Below are 19728 nucleotides of genomic sequence, written 5' to 3'. Positions count from 1 at the left end.
GCAGGGTGGGAAATTAACACCAGCAGTCTGCCAAATCCTGGTTAGTTTTGCCTTAAGCTGGAAAATTTGTTTACATTACTAGCCTCTCTAACAGGTAACCAATAATCAACGCAAAGCCATATTCTATTCTAAACTCGGTTGGGCTTCTAAAATATGGAAAGTGGCTGGTGATTGTTGAGAAGGAGGATAAAATATTTTTTTTCCTTCCATGCTTATGAGTGCTAATCTCTTTAACTGTTGGCTGATATGAACTTTATGCTGCGTGTATATGTACATGCATATTATTACCCCAACTTAAATTGAATGTAATATGATTTGTCTAGTCCCGTGTCTGTACGTGCCTCTCAGAAAGACACACCAGTGCATCTGTTGAAGTGTGTGATGATATCAACCTTTTATGGAGTGTGTGCGTGTGTGTAATACTCCTTTTTTAATGTAATGCGAGTTGTCTATGCCAGCAGAGGACAGAGGGTTGTCAGTTTTATTAGTGTCTTTGAGACAAGAAAAAGCTGTGTGCCCTGCTCCTCATTAGAAGCGGATAAGACACACATACACACACGCATGCGACCTTGGCCTGACAAATGGTTAGAGATCTGTGTGTGTGTGTGTGTGTGTGTGTGTGTGTGAGAGTGTACAGGGCGGCAGGGGTTAAGGAAAGGCTTTTCAAGTTGTGGAGTCCAAACTATGCCAATGAAAACATAGTCTCTATTGGAGCCAGGCAACTGTCTAAAAATACAGACAGAGACACAATATAGTGGATGACTAAATCATGACTCCTTCACAGGAAGTTTGATACAACACTTACCGAAACACCATTTTTCCACTCTCTTATTCCCTATCTGCATATCTATTGATTAATATATTACACCATTAAAACACACCACTAGTGATGAAAGTGATCCTCTCTTTCTGACCATCTATCTATGGTCCATCTATGACCACCTTCCATCAATCCTGCTGTGTGTCTCAGTGTGTTTGTGTGTGTGTTGCACACAGGGCTTGATTCTGATTCTCTACTGCTGCCTGAGGTACACATGCTGGATATGTTTCTATTGTAAGCCTCGTACGCAAGGAGGATTTGAAAAGTGTTGGGTTTTTAGGCGGGTTTTGGTTTGGAAGGTTCCTTTCGGGGTGATGGAAACTCTGGTCGCGTGCTGTACATATTTTTCATTCCTCTTGGAGATAATTTGTTTGCAAAAGTTAAAATTTTGTTCCCTTTCCCGCTGCCAGAACACCCAAAATCTGGTCTGGGCACCAGGCGTTTGAGAAACATGAGTTTTGTGTTACAATATGCCCAGCCAAATCATTTGAAAACATTTGAGAATGGATAAGCTAGAACTTTAACTTTAGAACTAAAAGTATGCTCATACACATTTTTGCTCCAACAAACTTTTAGACTTTTCCAAGACTACTCTATGAAGCATAGCACAATCTAGATGTTGGGTAATTGTCAGCATCTGGGTTCAGTTGTTACCTTTCTATTGGTGCATACTTTGTATTGGTGCATGTGAACACCTCAACCGAACTCCATCTTATTTTGGCTAGCTATAACACTCACGTTTTATCAATCTAGCAGCAGCCAACCTTAACTGTAAACAGAAAAAAAATAACTCAACAATCCATAACATTTCCAAAACTTTGTGGACATGTAACTATAACTTTTGTATAACTTTTCCAAGCCTGGAAAACACAATTTCTGAATGTGATACTTTCTCCAGTTCTCCAATGACCATAGGAACCCCGTAATACAACACAGATGAATGATCGGGACTTCTATGATGGCTACCACTGTATGTGTGCAGATGTGTACTCACAGCTCCCTCGAAGACGTTGTCGTAGATGTTGTCAGTGCCACATTGAGGGCAGGAGAATGCGAACCTCTCACAGTCTTTGTAGCGCTCCTCGTCCGTCAGCTGGACCGGAGCTCCCAGCAGGCCCTCGCCCTCCTCCTCCCTCTGGTACTGCTGATGGGCCCGGAAATGACTGGGGTCCAGTCCTGGGATGGACAGTAGTGGTAACAGTATTACTTTAATTTATTGATCCCAGGGTGGGAGTGTCCTTTCCATTTCCATTTTAGACATTTAGCTGAAAATTCCGGTGGAAACCCTTAATACCGAATCGTAAAAATAATAGCATAAGCTAGGATTTGTGCATATATAGATTTGTGTGACTGCATCTGTATCACTGAAAGGGCACTGGTCACGAGAGAGGAGAGACTACATCCACAACACTTAGAAACATAATAAACTGGAGTCAAGGCTTCTGGTATTGGGAAGCCACACCAGAAGACAGACATTTATATCCAGTTCTTGGCAGTCTTATGCTACTGTTTTTGTAATACTCTTAGTTTAGTTTTTGCATGGTGATGAAACAGAGAAAGACAAAATATACAGTATACGCACAAATTCCAGCTTATTCTACAGATTTTTGTTTTGACAATTCTCTTTCCATATGTAACAAGCTGGTGGGATACACACCCGTCCCCCACTATGGAGTCCCATCCAAACCACGTATTTTTATATGAATGGTAAACCAAATTGAAACATCTATTCTTTATTTTTATTAGTCTGTCATGGCAACTTTTCTATGTTTGGCTGTCTCAGCTGTCAACAAACTGTAAAATGGCAGGAATTATGACTCCAATGCTAACACATGTATAAAGAGAGATTAGTAGCATCGCTTGTAAGTTAGCTGTACCCCACAAATACCCAGTGGCATGTATGTATTTATAACATAGTCTTAGCATTGTATTGTTGTCCTTAAACAGGGTGCTTGCAATTAAGGGACTGGCAAATACTGACTTTTTCTACTGTTGCACTTAGAACTTGATCTGTTTCCAGTCAGTTTTGTTCTAATTGCTGTTACCCACTCCACTTATGTTTTTGTTGATGATCTTGATGTTGATTGTTTCTTTTCAGACATTTTAATAACTTAAAAATGTTATCTTTCATTTCTGTTCTTTCTGTGTTCTATCATTTTAAATAAACTTGAAACTCTAGTTAAAGGCATCACCTTAACATCTAACTAGAAATCATAAAAAAACACTGAAGGAGGCTGGACTGCCCACTCTCTTTTAAACCAACAAAAAGGTTTACATCAGTCTACTACAGTCTACTATAGTGTCCCATAATCTCACCCAGCCACGTGGCTATGAGCACGCCGTCGATGCCCTCGATGGGGTCACAGATGCGGGACACCACAGGGTGCACCTGCTGGGCCAGGTAGTACTGGGTGTCCAGGTTCAGGCCCGCCTGCTTCTGGAGCTGCTCCAGGGCGTAGGCTCTCTGACTGGCTGTCAGCGTGGAGCCGTCCTGGAGGAAAGGAAGAGAAAGACAGGGGGTGTTGGGTGGTAGGTTGTACTTGATTGGTCCTTAAAGGAAAATTCCACCCTCAGATACTCTCACACTGTTATATATCATCAATCTGTGATGTTCAGCGCATTCCAGGAGTTATTTTGTGATGAAGAGTTGTAATTTACCATTTTGGTGTACCCACTTTCCCTGAATCTGCCTCGGCTACTTCTACTTCAGTTAGTGATTTTCTACATTACTGAGAATGACTTTCAAACAATTACAATTTCCCATTTGGCAGACGCTTTTATCCAAAGCGACGTACATATGAGATTTTAATACAACACAAGCAAGGATGTAGTAGAGAGAGAACAACGAGAGTAAGTGCCATAAAGCTAAGTTCTGGTCCAACAGGACATAGGTGCTACGAGGCAGTGCTACGAGGTAATGCATAGAGTGCACAGAGGCAGATAAAGAGTTTTTTGGGGGTTTTTTTTGGATTACGCAGTCCATCAGGTGAGAAGGTGTTCACTAAAGAGCTGGGTCTTCAGCCTTTTCTTAAAGATTGAGAGGGACTCTGCGGATCGAATGGAGTTTGGTAACTCGTTCCACCACCCAGGAACCACAGAAGAGAAGAGTCTGGCTAGAGACTTAGGGCCTTGTTGTGGTGGCAGCACCAGGCGCCGTTCCTTGGAAGAGCGTAGTGGGCGGGAGGGAGCGTAGACCTGAATGAGGGGGTTCAGGTAGGTAGGAGCCGTTTTGGTTGCTGCTTTGTAGGTGAGCATCAAGGACTTAAACTTGATGCGGGCAGCAACTGGGAGCCAGTGGAGGGATATGAACAGCGGAGTGACATGTGCTCTTTTAGGCTGGTTGAAGAGCAGACGCGCCGCCGCGTTCTGGATCATCTGCAGAGGTTTGAGCGTACATGCCATGAGCCCTGCCAGTAAGGAGTTGCAGTAGTCAAGGCGTGATATTACAAGCGCCTGTACTAGGAGTTGTGCTGCATGTTCAGACAGGTAGGGTCTGATCTTCCTGATGTTGTACAGGGCAAATCGGCATGACCGAGCAACAGCAGCCACATGCTCCTTAAACATGCTCACATGCTCCTCCTATGTCCTAGATCTGAGCTTGTTCTGCTTTGGAGCTCAGTTCAATCTCTCTTTTTAAGAGTTTAGTGAAAATCCCACCCCTTTCAGATTTCCACAACAAAACAACAGATAGAGGGCGTGACCCGCGTCAGCTGACCCACCTATCGAAACTCAGAGAGTGAAACCAGGAAGTGCTCAGCCACAACAAAGCCTGACAACAGCCTAAGTCCAAATCTAACCCAGAAACAAAGATTCAAAACACTTACTGACCGACTGCTATCTCCTATGTCCTAGATCCGAGCTTGTTCTCATGTTCAGGTCTCATGTTCAAACGGGTGCGAACATGTTCCATTCAGCAGTTGCTTATACAGGTGGAGAGAGCAACAGCAATACTGATGGTAAGAGCAAGAGACCAAGTTTTTCCAGTCAATAAAAAGCAAGAATTGTGCCCCTTACTCAAACGCAATGCGTCTTGTGGCTGCATTGCATTCAGGCTACTGTCAGTGGATAATTTGGTCTCTCTTCCTCTTCTACAGTGGATTTCTCCACTGGTGAGACTAGAAAAAAGACCTTGCTCTTTGATTCTGAGGGGCCAATACCAAAACCTGACGTTTACAGTTGATGTTTTAGACAGTCGAACATTTTTGCTGTCAAACTCCATTGTAGCTGCGCTGAAAATATCTTGATTTGACGTCATGCTATCTACGTTTTGCCAGTTACCCACAGGAAAAAGAAAAAAATAACAAAATGGACTCGAAGTAGTCCATCAGTACATCACCAATAGCTGTTTTTAACACTGTTAAAGTGATTTAGGGTGGCTTTGCCCTGTAAGAATATGGATTAGCCATATTTTGTAGGCATCAAAGGCAAGAGGAGAGTAGAGATCCTTCACCTTGATTGATTTTTACTTTGACCCACAAGGTGTTGGTTTGTTTTTTCTTGTTAGATGACTCTGTTGTCTTTGATGAATGTCTTTTCGCTGTGTGGCGTTTTTAAACCCAGAGAACAGGATAAATAGTCTCTTGGTGGATCAATAACATTTTAATTCAGCTGAACTGAACTAAACCCTGTGATGGACTGACGACCTGTCCAGGGTGTTTCCCTGCCTTCCGCCCAATGCATGCTGGGATAGGCTCCAGACCCCTGTGACCCTGAATAAGCAGGTAAAGGCAATGAATGAATTGCACTAAAAAAAAGGTTGGTTGGCTCACTATTGTCATGAGACCACAAGAAACACGTTAAAACTGGCTACAACTGAATCTGGACAAAAACAAAAAGGGGAAATTCATGTCATGATCACAACAGTGACAGTAAACCTACTGCCAGAGAAGCTCTCTTGTTTGACAAGTCGATAATATAACAATGTTGACCGAGACAATGACTTATGCATGAACACAGAGAGTCATGTGTACGTGTCATTCATAACCTCTCTTACAGACACACACAGACACACTCACCTGGCAGATGATGTAAGAGACAGTGTCTCCAGCTTTGACCCGTCGACCGCCCTGGGAGTTGATCCACAGAGCCACGTGGACGTGAGGGAGGCTCTTCTTATCTGGGTAGTCCTGAGGGTCTTTGGTCAGAGCCTGGGGGATGAAATAGGTGGAAAGACAACACACTGAGAACAAGAATGAAGACACAGCTAATGGCTGAAAATACAAAGTACAGCTTCCTATTAGGGCAGTGGGTGATTGGACAAATATATTGGGGAGTGGCAAAGGATAGACTGAATCCGTCGCTTGTGTTTTTTGCCAAGTTAAATTACCTTAATTTTTGGTTTGACCATTATGCTTAAGTTGATTTCAATTTATTGGAGCCAGCACAGAAGGTGGCCTAAACATACCCTACATTTCCAATTTAAAATGCCCATTCCTTTCACATTGAAAAGCTACATTTCGATTCAAGTCATCAGGCCTACACCGCGCACACTGTACATGTGATGTGCAACTGTATGTGATGACAACTGGTTGACCAGAGGATGTACACTATTACCCAACCCCACTTCCCATGGAGAGTCTTTCTTACTCAAGAGTCAAAATCTAAATATACAAACAGCCGTTTCCTCACCTTGTGTATCTCATACTGGTTGAGCGGTATGGCTCCGCTTGCTACCTTCTCTCCCACTTCCACCAGGTGTCTCTGGATGTTTTCCACAATAGCATCGCGGCTCTGGTCCGACAAGATCTGACCAATCACATAGCTGAGAGGAGAGGAGAGGAGAGGAGAGGACAGGAGAGAGGAAAGGAGAGTTAACACTTCTCACATTATTATATACCTCTAAATGTCTGGGATATGATTACAATGAAATTACTATTCAAAAAATCTTTTAAAAAAAACAAAGGTCAACTGGGCCCTTATGACCAATTATTCAACTAAAATTCACTAAGAGGGATCAGACATATAACCTTGGCACACTTTATCCTGATGTGAATTTGTTTTATCTTATATTTACTGGCATCTCCATCCTTGCTCAACAATATAGTGCTCTGCACATATTCTACAGTCCTCGACTGTCATTCTACTGCTGTTCACTTACCCAACCCACATTTCCCCAAAATGATAGTGCTGCCTAGGGCTGTGATACATACCCTAGGACCGTGGTAATAGGAGGTATACCACAGTAACATTTTTCTTTACAGTTTTGTTTATTCATGCAGTGACACACTTCAGTTGTTCTTGCGTGGGAGAATGGACTGCATTTATATAGCGTGGGAGAGGGGTGGAACGGTTCATTAGTCCCGTTCCAAACAGAGGGGGGGATTGTTTGACTACACTCCGCGACCGTCAACTTGTGACTCAATATTATTGCAAAATGTTACTTTCCCTACCATTAATTCCCTACGATTACAGCCGATCAAAAGAATAAATAAACATCATATTACCATTTTTTTCTGAATGTTGGCATTGCATTATGAATTGCAAAATGTGGACACAGCTTTTATACATCGTTTTTTGTTTTTGTTGGGGTGGGGGGTGGTTGCAATATTTAATGGCGTTAAAAAATATGTGGAAAAGTGTGAAACTAAGATGCTCCTGCCTAGAAATTGTTCAGTATGAATAAACTAAAAGGTTTAATCTGACACGCAACTGGATTTGCAGGCTGAAACTTCAACACAACATCAGAGCACCTTGTTTAAGAAGCTGTCTGGAAAACTGCAGCCTCTTTGAGAGTTGGAAATTGTCACATTTAATGTTGCAACTTTGATATTTTCCTGATTAGTTGTGCAGCCCGAGTGCAAAGTTACTGAGAAAAATTCCCGCTCCGAGCCTAACCCGCTGACGTACTTGCCGCACTCCTTGGCCAGGCCACACCAGTCCCTGCGGACAATGTCCAGGCCTTTCAGCTCCTGCTTGGTGCTGTAGCGTCCGTCCCCATGCTGCTCCACCACCAGGGCGGCGTACTTCTTCTTCTTCAGCAGTAACAGTGACTTGAACACGCCGTCAATGTCAATCTCAAGTAGTTTGTACAGCTTGTTTACTTCTGCCTTCACCTGAGGATAGTAAAAAAAATATATACTCGGTTAGTTAAAACATTTGGTCAAAGTTGATACCTAGTCAACACCCACGTTTTTAAAAATCTATGTTAGCAAGCACATACAGTAGAAACATACAGAAAAGACTTTTATGGACAATAGCTGGGAGAATGTACAACTTCTTTTTGTGGAGACAAAACACAGAAACACACAATTGACACACACATTCACAAACACACCTTGTGGCCCAGCTTGAACACTTCCTCCAGAGACCTGCTGTTGGTGTTGATCATAATGGAGTCTGTGTCTCCATAAATTACCTCCAGATTCATCTGATTCACACAAGAAGTAAAATGGCACAAGAGGAGTTATGGAAGTAAAAGAAGACATTATCAGCATCAAGTGAATATGTTGAAATATTTAAATATTTATTTTTGACTTGACTGGGTTTGTCACATTTACTGATCAGAGGTCTCCAGATGTAGAACAACAGAAAGCTTGTCAGTAACTCACCTTCTGAACCATGTCTTTGGTGTGCATCAGAATCTGAGGGAGAGAGCAGACACGACACTGTGAGTGGGACAACAACGCGACCGACAGAAAATATTACAGCGCATACACAGGCACAGTAAACAAACATATCACACAGAAACAAACAATCATTATTAAATATGAAGTGTCCATGTCATATATTCTGTGTGTGTGGTGTGTGTGCACGTACTTGTGTGGACATGGGAACAGAGCAGGTGACTTGCTATTAAATGGGGGATAATTGGCTAAGAGGGCAATTAAGCGACCGTGCTGCGACAGGAAGCTTTTCAACCCACACACACACACACACACACACACACACACACGCACACGCCTTAATGACTCGTAATGGCCTTTATCACCCACAGAGTGAGTGACGGACAAATAAGAGAATTCTGTTAACGCAGGTTGTCCACTGTGTGTGTGTGTGTGTGTGTGTGAGACCTCTGCAGCAGAGGGATCCTAACAGGTGGGGGCCCAGCGGAGGGTGGGGTGGGCTGGGGGCGGGGGCTCAGGGTCGCTAATCTGGGGGGGTCGGAGGGACGGAACGCAGTGTGACCTGTCACCAGCAATCTGCTCCTCAATCAACCACGACCGCATATATACACACCCCAACTCACACTGTGCTCTGCGGGGACAAGGACGTGGCTATTTCAGAGTGTGAGGAAGGGGCGGGGTGGGCTGAGGCGGGGTGGGGAGGGTGTTCCACTCCCTGAAACCAGAGTGGGACTTAAGCATGCTTTATGGGCTGCTACATACCACTGTATGGTGGGGGAGTTTGAGTCATTACAGAACAGCCTCCTCCATTAGGGACTGCAGTCAAGGTCAAGGTCTCACCAAACACACACACACACACACACACACGTACACAATTGCGCACACAAATCTAGGTCTAAGTACATTACTAAATTGTGCTGCTAAGCTTTTATGCAGACAAAATGACTACCCTGTCTATTGCTAGCTGAGCGGGAAGGGGAGGGGAAACGGGGAGACGAAATGAGTCTGGGGAGAGATTGAGGCATAGTATACAGGGATCAGGACTCCAGTCTGCATTTTAAAGGTCCCATATTCTACACTTTCCAGTGTTTTATTTTATTTCTCGAGGTCCATTCAAAGCTGTTTGTGTGGTGTCATGTACCAAAAACACCCTCAATCCATTTTTACACGTTCATTTTCCAGCATCTCTCAGGCTGTTTCTGTTGCTGTGTCTTTAAGGCTTATTAATATTAACGACCCCTCTGTTCTGATTGGCTAACCGTTTCAAGAGTGAAACGTGAGACACCGCAGCCTGGCAGCGACAGGTAGGGAAAACTCTCCAGTAAATACACAATGAGAACTGCTCAACCGCTTTGAAAAAAAAAACCACATTGTTAACCTATTATTTCTTACAAAAATGATAATGAGCGGAGCTTTGTGACGCCACAAAGTTACAGAGTCCAAACGGCTCGTTTTGAGGCTCTGTTTTCTAATATGGATTGTGTGGATTTAGTTGCCGACTGTGCATTTTGATACTTTCACGATGTTTACTCCTTTATAATCAAAGAGGCAAAGGAAAACGTTTTACACGATATGGGACCTTTAAGCTGCGGTCCTTCCACTGTACCTCGAGTCTAGAGAAGCAGGCTACTGACCCAAAGGTCGCAAATTTGAATCTCAGGATAGGAAAGTGAACAGGATTTGCTCTCCCCTGCTGAGCAGTGGAGCTGTGTAACCCTCTCTCCTGGGCCACTGCTGTAAATATGACTGTAATTCTCTGTCTACTTGCCTGATAAAGTAAGCATTCAAATCTAGTCTGTACTATAAGCTGTCGGCCTGTAACACTTTTCACTAAGATAAAAGAGCAAGAGCAAGCCAGGGGGAGAGGAGAGAGAGAAGCGGATGCAGAAGTGAGTGGAGAATGAAAGGAAGGAAAAAGAGAAGTGATGAAGGGAAAGATGTGGGAAAGATGGAGAGAGAGAGAGAGAGAGCGTAGCGAGGTGAGAGAGGGAGGAGAGCGAGGTGAGAATGTGTTGATGTAATTGATGTGTGGACTCATTTAGACGGGTTTTCCATATGCTGTCAGTTACAGCAGGACGGACTGCTTTAAGGAATGACCCCCGTGAAAGACAAGTCGTTTGACCATGACTCTGGAATGTGCATGTGTGATGGTGTGTGTGTGTGTGTGTGACAGAGAGCGCTCATCTTTAAACACATACCAAAACACACATACTATGGACCAATTCAAACACACATCCCCAGGGGGTAGAAGAGTGTGTATGTACGTCTTCTCTCCGACGACTGCACTACTCACCACCGTGCATACCACTCATACCCATGCAAACAACTGAAAAAGCATGAAGAAGGACTCGTGTTACTTGATGTTATTCAAATCCTCTGTAGTTCCTTTTGGTAAGATTGTAGACCCTCATTAATCTGTACCTCAGACTTTCAAACCAACCAATGCATCAAATGGGCTTAATGAGCACAAAATGCATCAATGACAAAAATATACAGGGATGTCATCATCCATTAGAAATCAAAAATTGGAAAAACATACTGCTGAATACGTTTGATTGGTTGACAGGCCAAACTGTTGCCATTTCCTTGAAGAAATGTGCAACTTAAAACACATATACTGCAGATGCAACTATATGGAGCATTTTAGAGTGCGTGTGCATGGTGTTTTCCCTCTCATCTGGAAGACAGCGTAATCCATCAAGCCTAGAAGAGATGCTTCTGTAAAAATCCCGAGAGATTTTTCATGTCAATTAGTGTAAATTGTTTGGCCACACGCCCATCTACCTTGTCGAGAACAACAATCGTCATATGTCATGAATAAGCTTTGGCCAGTTTCACTATACTTTGGTGTTCTGAACATTTAACTCTCCTGAACAACCTCCATTGCCAAAGAGTTTGGTTAGAGAGTCCTAACTAAGACCCTCAAAGTTATTTTGGATTTGATTAACTGAAAATTCCAGTCCAAACTGATGAGCCGTAAGCTTTAATTGTTGGACATCTACCACCTCAATTTGTCTTCATCTCCTCTCTTTGTCTCACTTTGCCCTTGCCCCTCTCTACTACTGTGAACTACTCAACACTACTCTTCAAATCTATACAATCTATTTCACTTTCTCTCTTTTCATTTCTCTGGCCAGTGCAACTTCTTAGTTTCCCCTATTTTCCTCTCACTGTAAAATATCATTGTATTTTCTTCTCTTCCCCCTCCTCTCCTCTGCTCTCTTGTCAATACAGTGTAATTAGACTGGACAGTAATTGAATATCTCACTGACAAGTGCTCCTGCAGAGTGAACGATCAGGACGGAGGACTTGTGGGTAGAAAAGACTGAACTCTTCACCCCCCCAACCCCACCCAGCCTTCCTCTTCATGCCACCACAGAGGTCAGGGTTCAGGTGTCAGTGTGCGTTACTGGTCTGTGATTGGTCAAAGGGATTCGGAGGTTAAAGCTGGGATCACTGTGGGGTGGGATGGAGGGGAAAAAAAGGATGAAGAGAGACAGAGGGAGAGATATTGAAGAAAAAAAAGGAGGGAAGGAAGTTGATGGAAAGAGCAATGAACCGAGACTCTAACGAGGTAATGAGAAATGGAGAGGAGTGGAGGAAAAGTACACACCAGGTGAGGGAAAACAAAAACTTGTTAAAGTACTTTTCACTGAGAATGGGTTTAGAGTGATGAACCTGGTTTACTGAAATGCACCGTAAATTAGGCAACAGAGCATTGATAAAGTGATGAAAAATGTTTGACAGAGCCATGACCACAATGTATATAATCTGCACCAGCAGGGATGTGGTCGAAACCACAAAAATAAAAAATAAAAATAAAAATTCAGGGAAGTTGTAATCTCCCAATCTCCCATTAGAAATTAATGGAAGTTGTGTGTCTGGGGATACAGTTACACTATCCATAACAGAACTAGAAAAACAGAGGCGTTACCAACTACACCTGAATCAGAAAGGTTTTCGCCTTAGCTGTACTTAAAGCCTGTAAGTTTGGAAAACAGGAAGACAAATGCAATTACACCCCCCCCTCCTACCTATGTGCCAACGGCAACTGACGTGCAGTTGATTGAGGATACGGAGCGAAGCCCTCCTGCTCTAAAGTTTGCCTCAATTGGTCAGATGCTCGAGCCACAGAATTTGCCTTGAAAGCAAATAGCTGAGCAATGGTGCTATCAATATTACCAAGATTCTGACATAGTATCTTACTATCCCCAACATGGGGATTACTTTTGCAGACGTCAAACAAAATGTGAATTTATAAAATCTACCATGGCAGCTTTAAGAGGTCCGCCATACTTCAAATTCAATACCAGCCTCTATGTTGATCTAAATAAGTACACACATCCGGTGTAACACTTGTCCTTGCTTTTTGCTTATCTAAACTGAACCATACGGAACTGATTTCCTCCATATAAATGCCCATAAACTAGTGGAAAACAAGCAATCCAACTGCAAGAATTTAACATTTTGGAGCTTAAAATCAATGGTTACCCAATTTTGGCACAATACCATCTACAATTTTTGATACCCAGTCCTTATTTCCCACTGTGAATTCTGCCCAGCAATCTCTCCGACTTGACTTTCCTCTGTGTGCTTTAACAATGTCTTGACGATGTCTTTGCGTGTGCACCTGTGCGTCTGTACATGAGATGTACCCATTAGATGTGCCTATTATTGCAGCCTGTCATGCTAATTGATGAGTGGTTTAGCCTTGTTGTGATATCCGCCTTTTCCCAGCTGTTGTTCTGCTATTTGTTGGCCTTATCTATTAGTGATTTATGTGTCTTGTTGTCATGTCCCTCTCATGCAATCTTTATTTTCATCCAAATCCCCGGCCTCCCCTCCCCAGTTATTTTGTCAGGCAGTCATTTTAAATAAGGATTTTGTTCTTAATTGACCTGCTTGCTTTAATGAGTGATGGATGGATGATAGATTGACAGGAAGAGAGCCATACAGATAATACTAAAGACAGATAGAGTGATGGACAGATGGATAAATGAGCCAGTTGCTCGCTCACTTAGAGGGCATCCCGAGTCCCCCCTCATTCTCCATTTTGACCCCCCCCCTACACACATACACACACACAAATACACCCCGTTGCTGATCAGCGGATCAGAGGCGGCATGTTAAACCTCAGTGCGGCAGAAGGCCCTTGTAAAAAGAGCCTGGGGCACCAGTGACGATTGTTTTGAAAAGCGCTCAGCTGAAAAGCATTTTGGGGATGACAGTCGACCAACTGAAATAGCACCTGTGGAGGAACACACCACTGTCAGGACTGGGGGGGGTGAGGGGGGCGTACTCCCGACACAGGCGCATGAGCATGCACACACACACAAATAAAAAGAGCCCCTCTTTCACTAACATGATCTCTCTCACACACAGATGCATGCACACACATGCACAAAAGATTTATAGCCCATCTTTCACTAGTGTGATCTGACATGTGCACACACCTCCATACACACAGTTTGAGAATCTTTGTTTTACCAAAATTATGTCACATGCACACACACACACACACACACACACACCTGTCCTGGTAGATGCCATAGCTGTGTTCTCATGTCTGCTGTAGGGAGGGTCAATCTGTTGTAAAGCTGTGTCTGATTTAATACAACCGGCTGAGATCACACATGCCAGCGTTCATCTAAAATAACTCTACAATGACAACAATCCCCCTGTCTAATCAATTACAAACACAGTACTTAAATGGATGCAAAGGGCACATCCTGGCGTATCATTGCGCTGCCTCTGGCACAGCCAAGGTAGTCGATGTTGAATTTTTAAAATGTTGTCATGCAAATGAGCATTGCTTCATATGTGGACAGTGCATAGGGCTCATTAAGATGTGATGTTTAGGATAACTGGCAATGGAAGGTTCAACAAATTAAATTACCTTTGTCATGGTGACAAATCAGCTTCATCAACTTTAATCTCATACACAGAGCCAGGGCTTATTTCTATAATTGTATTATCCAACAATCTATGGCAGCCATCTTAAATGTGCCAGCTACATTCAGTAATTTGATTCATGTTATGTGTTTACAACTCTCTACCTATCCTAAAGGCGAGCCATAGTTAATTTTAATACGTTACCAATCATGCCACCTGTTACTAACAGGTCTAGTTGGGATTCTAACACCTTGTACCGTCCACCATCGGTTCCTTATATCCGGCTAGTGCAGTGCATGTCAGTGTCTGGGCAGGGAACCAAAAGTTGGCTGCAGTCAATTAAAATGAGCTCCCAAATCAGGCCTCATTTAGGAGAAATTAGTATCCAAAGCTACAGGATGTTTCATTTTGCTGAAGCCTTTCCCATCCATGCAATGTAGCACAGTAGATTAGTAGCCTAAATACAAGATCAAGTTCAGTAGATAAGCTTAGTTTTTGGTCACACATCAGGGAAATTTAAAAATCACTTTAGGAATGCAGTTCCCTAAACAGAAGGTTTTAAAACAACTGAACTTGTGCATCTGCCATCTTGTCAAGTCAATTAAAACCATTTATTAATTATCCAGTAATTTACAGCCATATTACTGACCCAGATAAAGACTAGCCATAAGTCAGATCAATCCATTATCAATCTTAATCCCTGCCATTAGCCCAGTCTCACGTGGCCTCATTAGTTGGTGTTACCAAACTCGCGGTTTAGATTCTGAAACCTTGTCCTGTCCACCGTCGGCTCTCACAGACAAGCTAATGTAGCCGAAATAGCAGTGCTGGTCCCATGTGACTATTTGTTAAGTCCACTCCTATCAGGAGTAAAGCCAGCTCTTTAAGAGGACTAGAGGACCGTGGAAATATGCCCTCATTTCCCCTGACACGAGCATGCATGCATGCGCAGACACACACACACACACACACACACACACACACACACACACACACACACACACACAACAGGGTAGGGTGGCTTATGTATTCTTACATCTTATTCGGGGAAATTTAAAAATGACCCCCGTGATTCTTAGACAACAGCAGTGATACAGACCATGAATAAGAGAAATGGGGGCAACGATATTTACTCAGACGCCATTACACACATACACACACATGCACACACTAGACAGAGTAGGGTGGCTTACATATTCTTACATCTGATTCAGGTAAACTTAAAAATGATTTGTGATTCTGAAGACAAGAGGAGTGATACAGACCCTGAGTGAGGGACAAAAGCAGCAATAATATTTACTTAGATTTCATTACAAGCACACACACAGGTTTAACCCCAAACCAAACTTTGACCCCCGCACCCTCTCCTGTCACCCAAGCTGGTTTCTATCCTTCACTCTGCATGCCACCCAATAATGTCAACTACAAGCTCCTGTCAGGCTGTTTTTAAATACAAGGACAGAGACTCAATTACAGGAGAATGGCTTTCAGGAGTCAACCTCCACCCTGAGACATGACACACACACACACACACACACACACACACACACACACACACACACACACACACACACACACACACACACACACACACACACACACACACACACACACACACACACACACACACACACACACACACACACACACACACACACACCTGCTAAGGGTTGTCAGAATTGCTGGCAAGAGGGTCAAAGGTCAAACTAATCTGCGTTCCGCAACAATCAGCAGCTTCCACCGGCTTGTGTTGTTAACATCACTCGATTAGCAGGACACACACAAGGCGCACGCATGCATACACTTTATGCATCCAAAGAACAGAGAAGCGTTACATGCAAAAAAGGCTAGAGAAAAATGTTTTAAGCTTTTTAAGCCGGGGAGCCAAACTGTGAAAATTGGACTCTTGAAAAATTTTGACTTTCCCCAGGTGCCAGGCTTGTAAATTATACTCGCACTGCTAGGTGAGGACATTCTGTGTCCGGAGATACATTTAAAGAAACTACAGGAAGATCGACTACACTCTGGGCAAAGCTGCTTTTGTTATGCCCTTGACTGTTCAAACACTTCTCCCTACCTCTGTCTCGACTAGCAACATTATGCCAGAATGGGAATTTTGGCTGCGGCTGATGATTCTCTAATCTACCAGCCCCTTTGCAGAAAATCTTCCTTTTTTAAAGCCAGTGGATGAAAAAAGTTTTCCTGGCATGACAAATACATGTAGCAACCCATTATAACTACACGCGTGTACGTAGTCAAATGTTTCATATATCTGCTTCTCTGCCCCCAACTGTTCTCTGGCTAACATACAAAAGAACCCAAAATAACGCTGAGGGGTTGAGGGGGACATCAATCTGTGGTGGACCCTCGGCTGTGTAATCCTAAACCTTCACCTTCCTCTTAATACCCATCATCCCCCCTTAATACCCACACATACCAGGACAGAGCAGGGCCACAACAAATGGTTCCCCGACAAAGGGCAGAGTTCGGCCAGTAGCTCACACACTTGCGCACACACTGTCAGGCATGAACACACACAAGCAGCACACACACACACACACACAGGACACACACATAGACACCAATACATGCATGCAGACAGGCAGATACACAAACACAAGTCATACTGTCGACACACACACACAGAGCGGGGAGGGGAGCTAACTGGGGGCTTTCCCCTCTTAACTTGGCAAATCTGATCAGAAGAGCCATGGCCAAGGCTCTGTCATCCCCTCCTAAGCCCCCTCATCTTAACCCCTCCCTGGGCTGAGAAACCACCGTGGCCCCCGGCCTGACCCACTCTCCCGGAGGGGGGTTAGGCCTCAACTTAAAACGAGAGTGAGAGAAAGATGAGAGCTCATCCAATCAATAAATACACAGAACACATGCACATTCATCTGAACTCACATGCGGGGGCACACACCCACACAGATGAAGGGGCCGCGTCGAGAGGCGGGGAAGTGGATTTACACTGCTAACAGAGCACTGGTCGGTGTACATGTTACAATTATAAAAATAAAAAGCCTCCTAAATCATGATATGAAAGTAGAGTGCAAATGTGACGATTAAAATGGGGGCAGGGGTGCAAACGGTGATACCCACAAATACACTAGAAACCCCGCTATAAACGCCAGCTGGCCTTTTTGGCTCGCTGCGGTCGGAAACTACCAAGAACTATTTGGCTTACGGTCATTTAACTTCAGGGCAACTCCATGGGGTGTAGAAGAGGAAGAAAAAAGGTCGTGTAGACTTAATTCAGACACCCAAACAGCATACAGCAAATGTTTGAGCCAGACTCAGAAGCACAACATCACAGGTTTTTCAAGATGTGGTTAGCTAAACCAATTAACTCTACATACTGTAGATATGTGTCATTTGGTAGCCATTTGTAACCAAAGCACTTCGCAGTATCATGAGTGTAGGCTAAGTGCAAGCCCCTGTACTCTGTAAGCCCATGCCAGACTTTTAACATATTAACAGTTTGTCTTCACTTTAACATTGAGAAGCGGTAGAGATGAATATATCTACTTATGTTACCATAATTGCAACGGTATGTGAAGAGTTTCGCTTGAAAATTAGATATCCACCGTTCGAATAAATAGCACAAAATTAAAACAAATAATGCTATTTAAAGTGGGTAAAATAAAGTATTTTGGAGATACTGAGTGATAATCTCCAGGTAAAGATTTTTTTCAACTGGATATATAGCATTTTGAAATAGAGGTCTTCACATATTGCACATTTAAATATAGATTTTGGAGGGTATTAGATCAAAGTTTACCCTGTACATTTCTTTTCGACAGCCCAAGTGGGAATCAAATGCCTCACTCTGGCAGTGTTGATGCCATGGTCTCCCCATACACAGAACCTGCAGTATAAATAGACGTGTCTAGGATCATAGATACAAAATAAACAAAACACTAAGATGCCGCAAAGCGGGACACCCTGCTGCCTCAGCGGGCTGAGGTCCATACTATGCACTCGCCATGTTGTGGGTTTTATATCTGACTGATGACCTTTTGTTGCGTGTCTCTCTAATCTTTCTCATCACTCTCCACTGTATACAGTCTAGTAAAGCAGAAATGCCCTCATAATATAATCTATAAAACATAATCCTGTTTTTAACTGTCACTTCAGCACACTGGGTAACTGAAGGAGGTTGAGGAAAAGTTGGGAGCAAAGCAGGCCATCAGCAGGTTTCAGGTTTAGCTTTGAGACTATTTGAGACCATTTTAAAAAAGACCAATTTCAAGACCTGCTTGAAAAGTAAGAAAAGGAGATCTACTGGAATATGTTGGCACAAGAGTTGATTTCTCACTAGAAGAGTAGCGTATATTAAAAGGTGTGTTTTCAAAGGAAGTTAGTTCACCCCAAAATAAAGATTCAGTCATTATCTACTCACCCCAAGTCAGCTGAAACTCCACTGAGGTTCGTAGGACCAGCAAACACCGTGAGTTAGCCCCTATAATTCGATGTCAGCCTTTTCTCAAACTATTCAAGTTAACAGCTTGTGCAGCGTAAGCCAAGTGTTTTGTAGCCAAATAATTGCACTGTGGGTCCAAAAGTCCAATGCTTACAATTACTTGGTTACAAAGCACTTTGATTATTCTGCACACAGTTTGGAGAAATCACTGAATTTTAATTTTGGGGTGATATATTCCTTTAAGGCCTCTAAAACTATATATAAAGACTTAATTTATCTATCCAAATAATACAAATGAACACATTTAAAGACTGAGCACCTGCACACAACTTGTACAACAATGTCGCAATTTCAGAAAATATAAATATAGCCTACTTTAGGGCTGAGACTGGTGATGCTCCCTGGATTAGAGAGGGAGGGAGGTGAAATGTAATTAACCCATCCGCCTCTGGCTGTCGACAAGGATACAAGCAATAAACCTGGAAGTCTGGGGGGCGAGAAACTCCCACCTGTACCAGCGAATCAAATGCACACCTTCTACAATGTAGCTCTGTCAACTGAACAACAAGCATGACTTGAGGCAAAAATAGCCTGACAAAATAACAAATACACACTCACACTGAGTTGCCCTGCCCTCTATTAGGGAACACAATGTGTGTGTAAGGGGATCTTAATAAAGGGCTCCCCTGAGGCAAAGCCCAACGCCTCTCTGCTGAGGATGTGTACTGTTAGAGCTCATTAAATGAACACATGAGTACTACCACTGACATGGTGGGAGTGTGTGTATGTGTGTGTGTGTGTGTGTGTGTGTGTGTGGTGTTCAGTTACTCTTACAATACCACACTACCCAGATATAGCTGTTTATGTCATGCAGTACACACGTCTCCATGCGCCAATTTTATGAGTGTGCGCACACCCGTGTTGTTCCATATGCGTGTGTGTTGAAAGACCTCATTACACAATCACACTTTAGATGGAGAGTGTGTGTGTGTGTGTGTGCCTGTGTGGCATTTTGTTACTGGCAAAGAGTT

The 19728-nt window shown here is 43.2% G+C and overlaps 1 protein-coding gene across 2 annotated transcripts in view; it reads right to left on the bottom strand.

Moving 5' to 3' along the window:
- pola1 (polymerase (DNA directed), alpha 1) overlaps positions 1-19728 on the bottom strand; it is a 57252-nt gene that overhangs the window by 24779 nt on the left and 12745 nt on the right. For both annotated transcript variants that reach the window (XM_078291405.1, XM_078291406.1), the window contains exons 27-33: positions 8368-8400; positions 8094-8186; positions 7667-7872; positions 6449-6581; positions 5836-5967; positions 3137-3311; positions 1815-1996 (exon numbers count right to left, since the gene is read on the bottom strand). In XM_078291405.1, the coding sequence (XP_078147531.1) occupies positions 1815-1996; positions 3137-3311; positions 5836-5967; positions 6449-6581; positions 7667-7872; positions 8094-8186; positions 8368-8400 (954 nt within the window). The remainder of the gene's footprint in view (positions 1-1814; positions 1997-3136; positions 3312-5835; positions 5968-6448; positions 6582-7666; positions 7873-8093; positions 8187-8367; positions 8401-19728) is intronic.

Source organism: Centroberyx gerrardi, chromosome 22 (genome assembly GCF_048128805.1).
Source record: "Centroberyx gerrardi isolate f3 chromosome 22, fCenGer3.hap1.cur.20231027, whole genome shotgun sequence".
Classification (NCBI taxonomy): domain Eukaryota; kingdom Metazoa; phylum Chordata; class Actinopteri; order Beryciformes; family Berycidae; genus Centroberyx; species Centroberyx gerrardi.
Note: the sequence above shows the minus strand (reverse complement) of the source record. Positions and strands in the feature narration are given on the sequence as shown.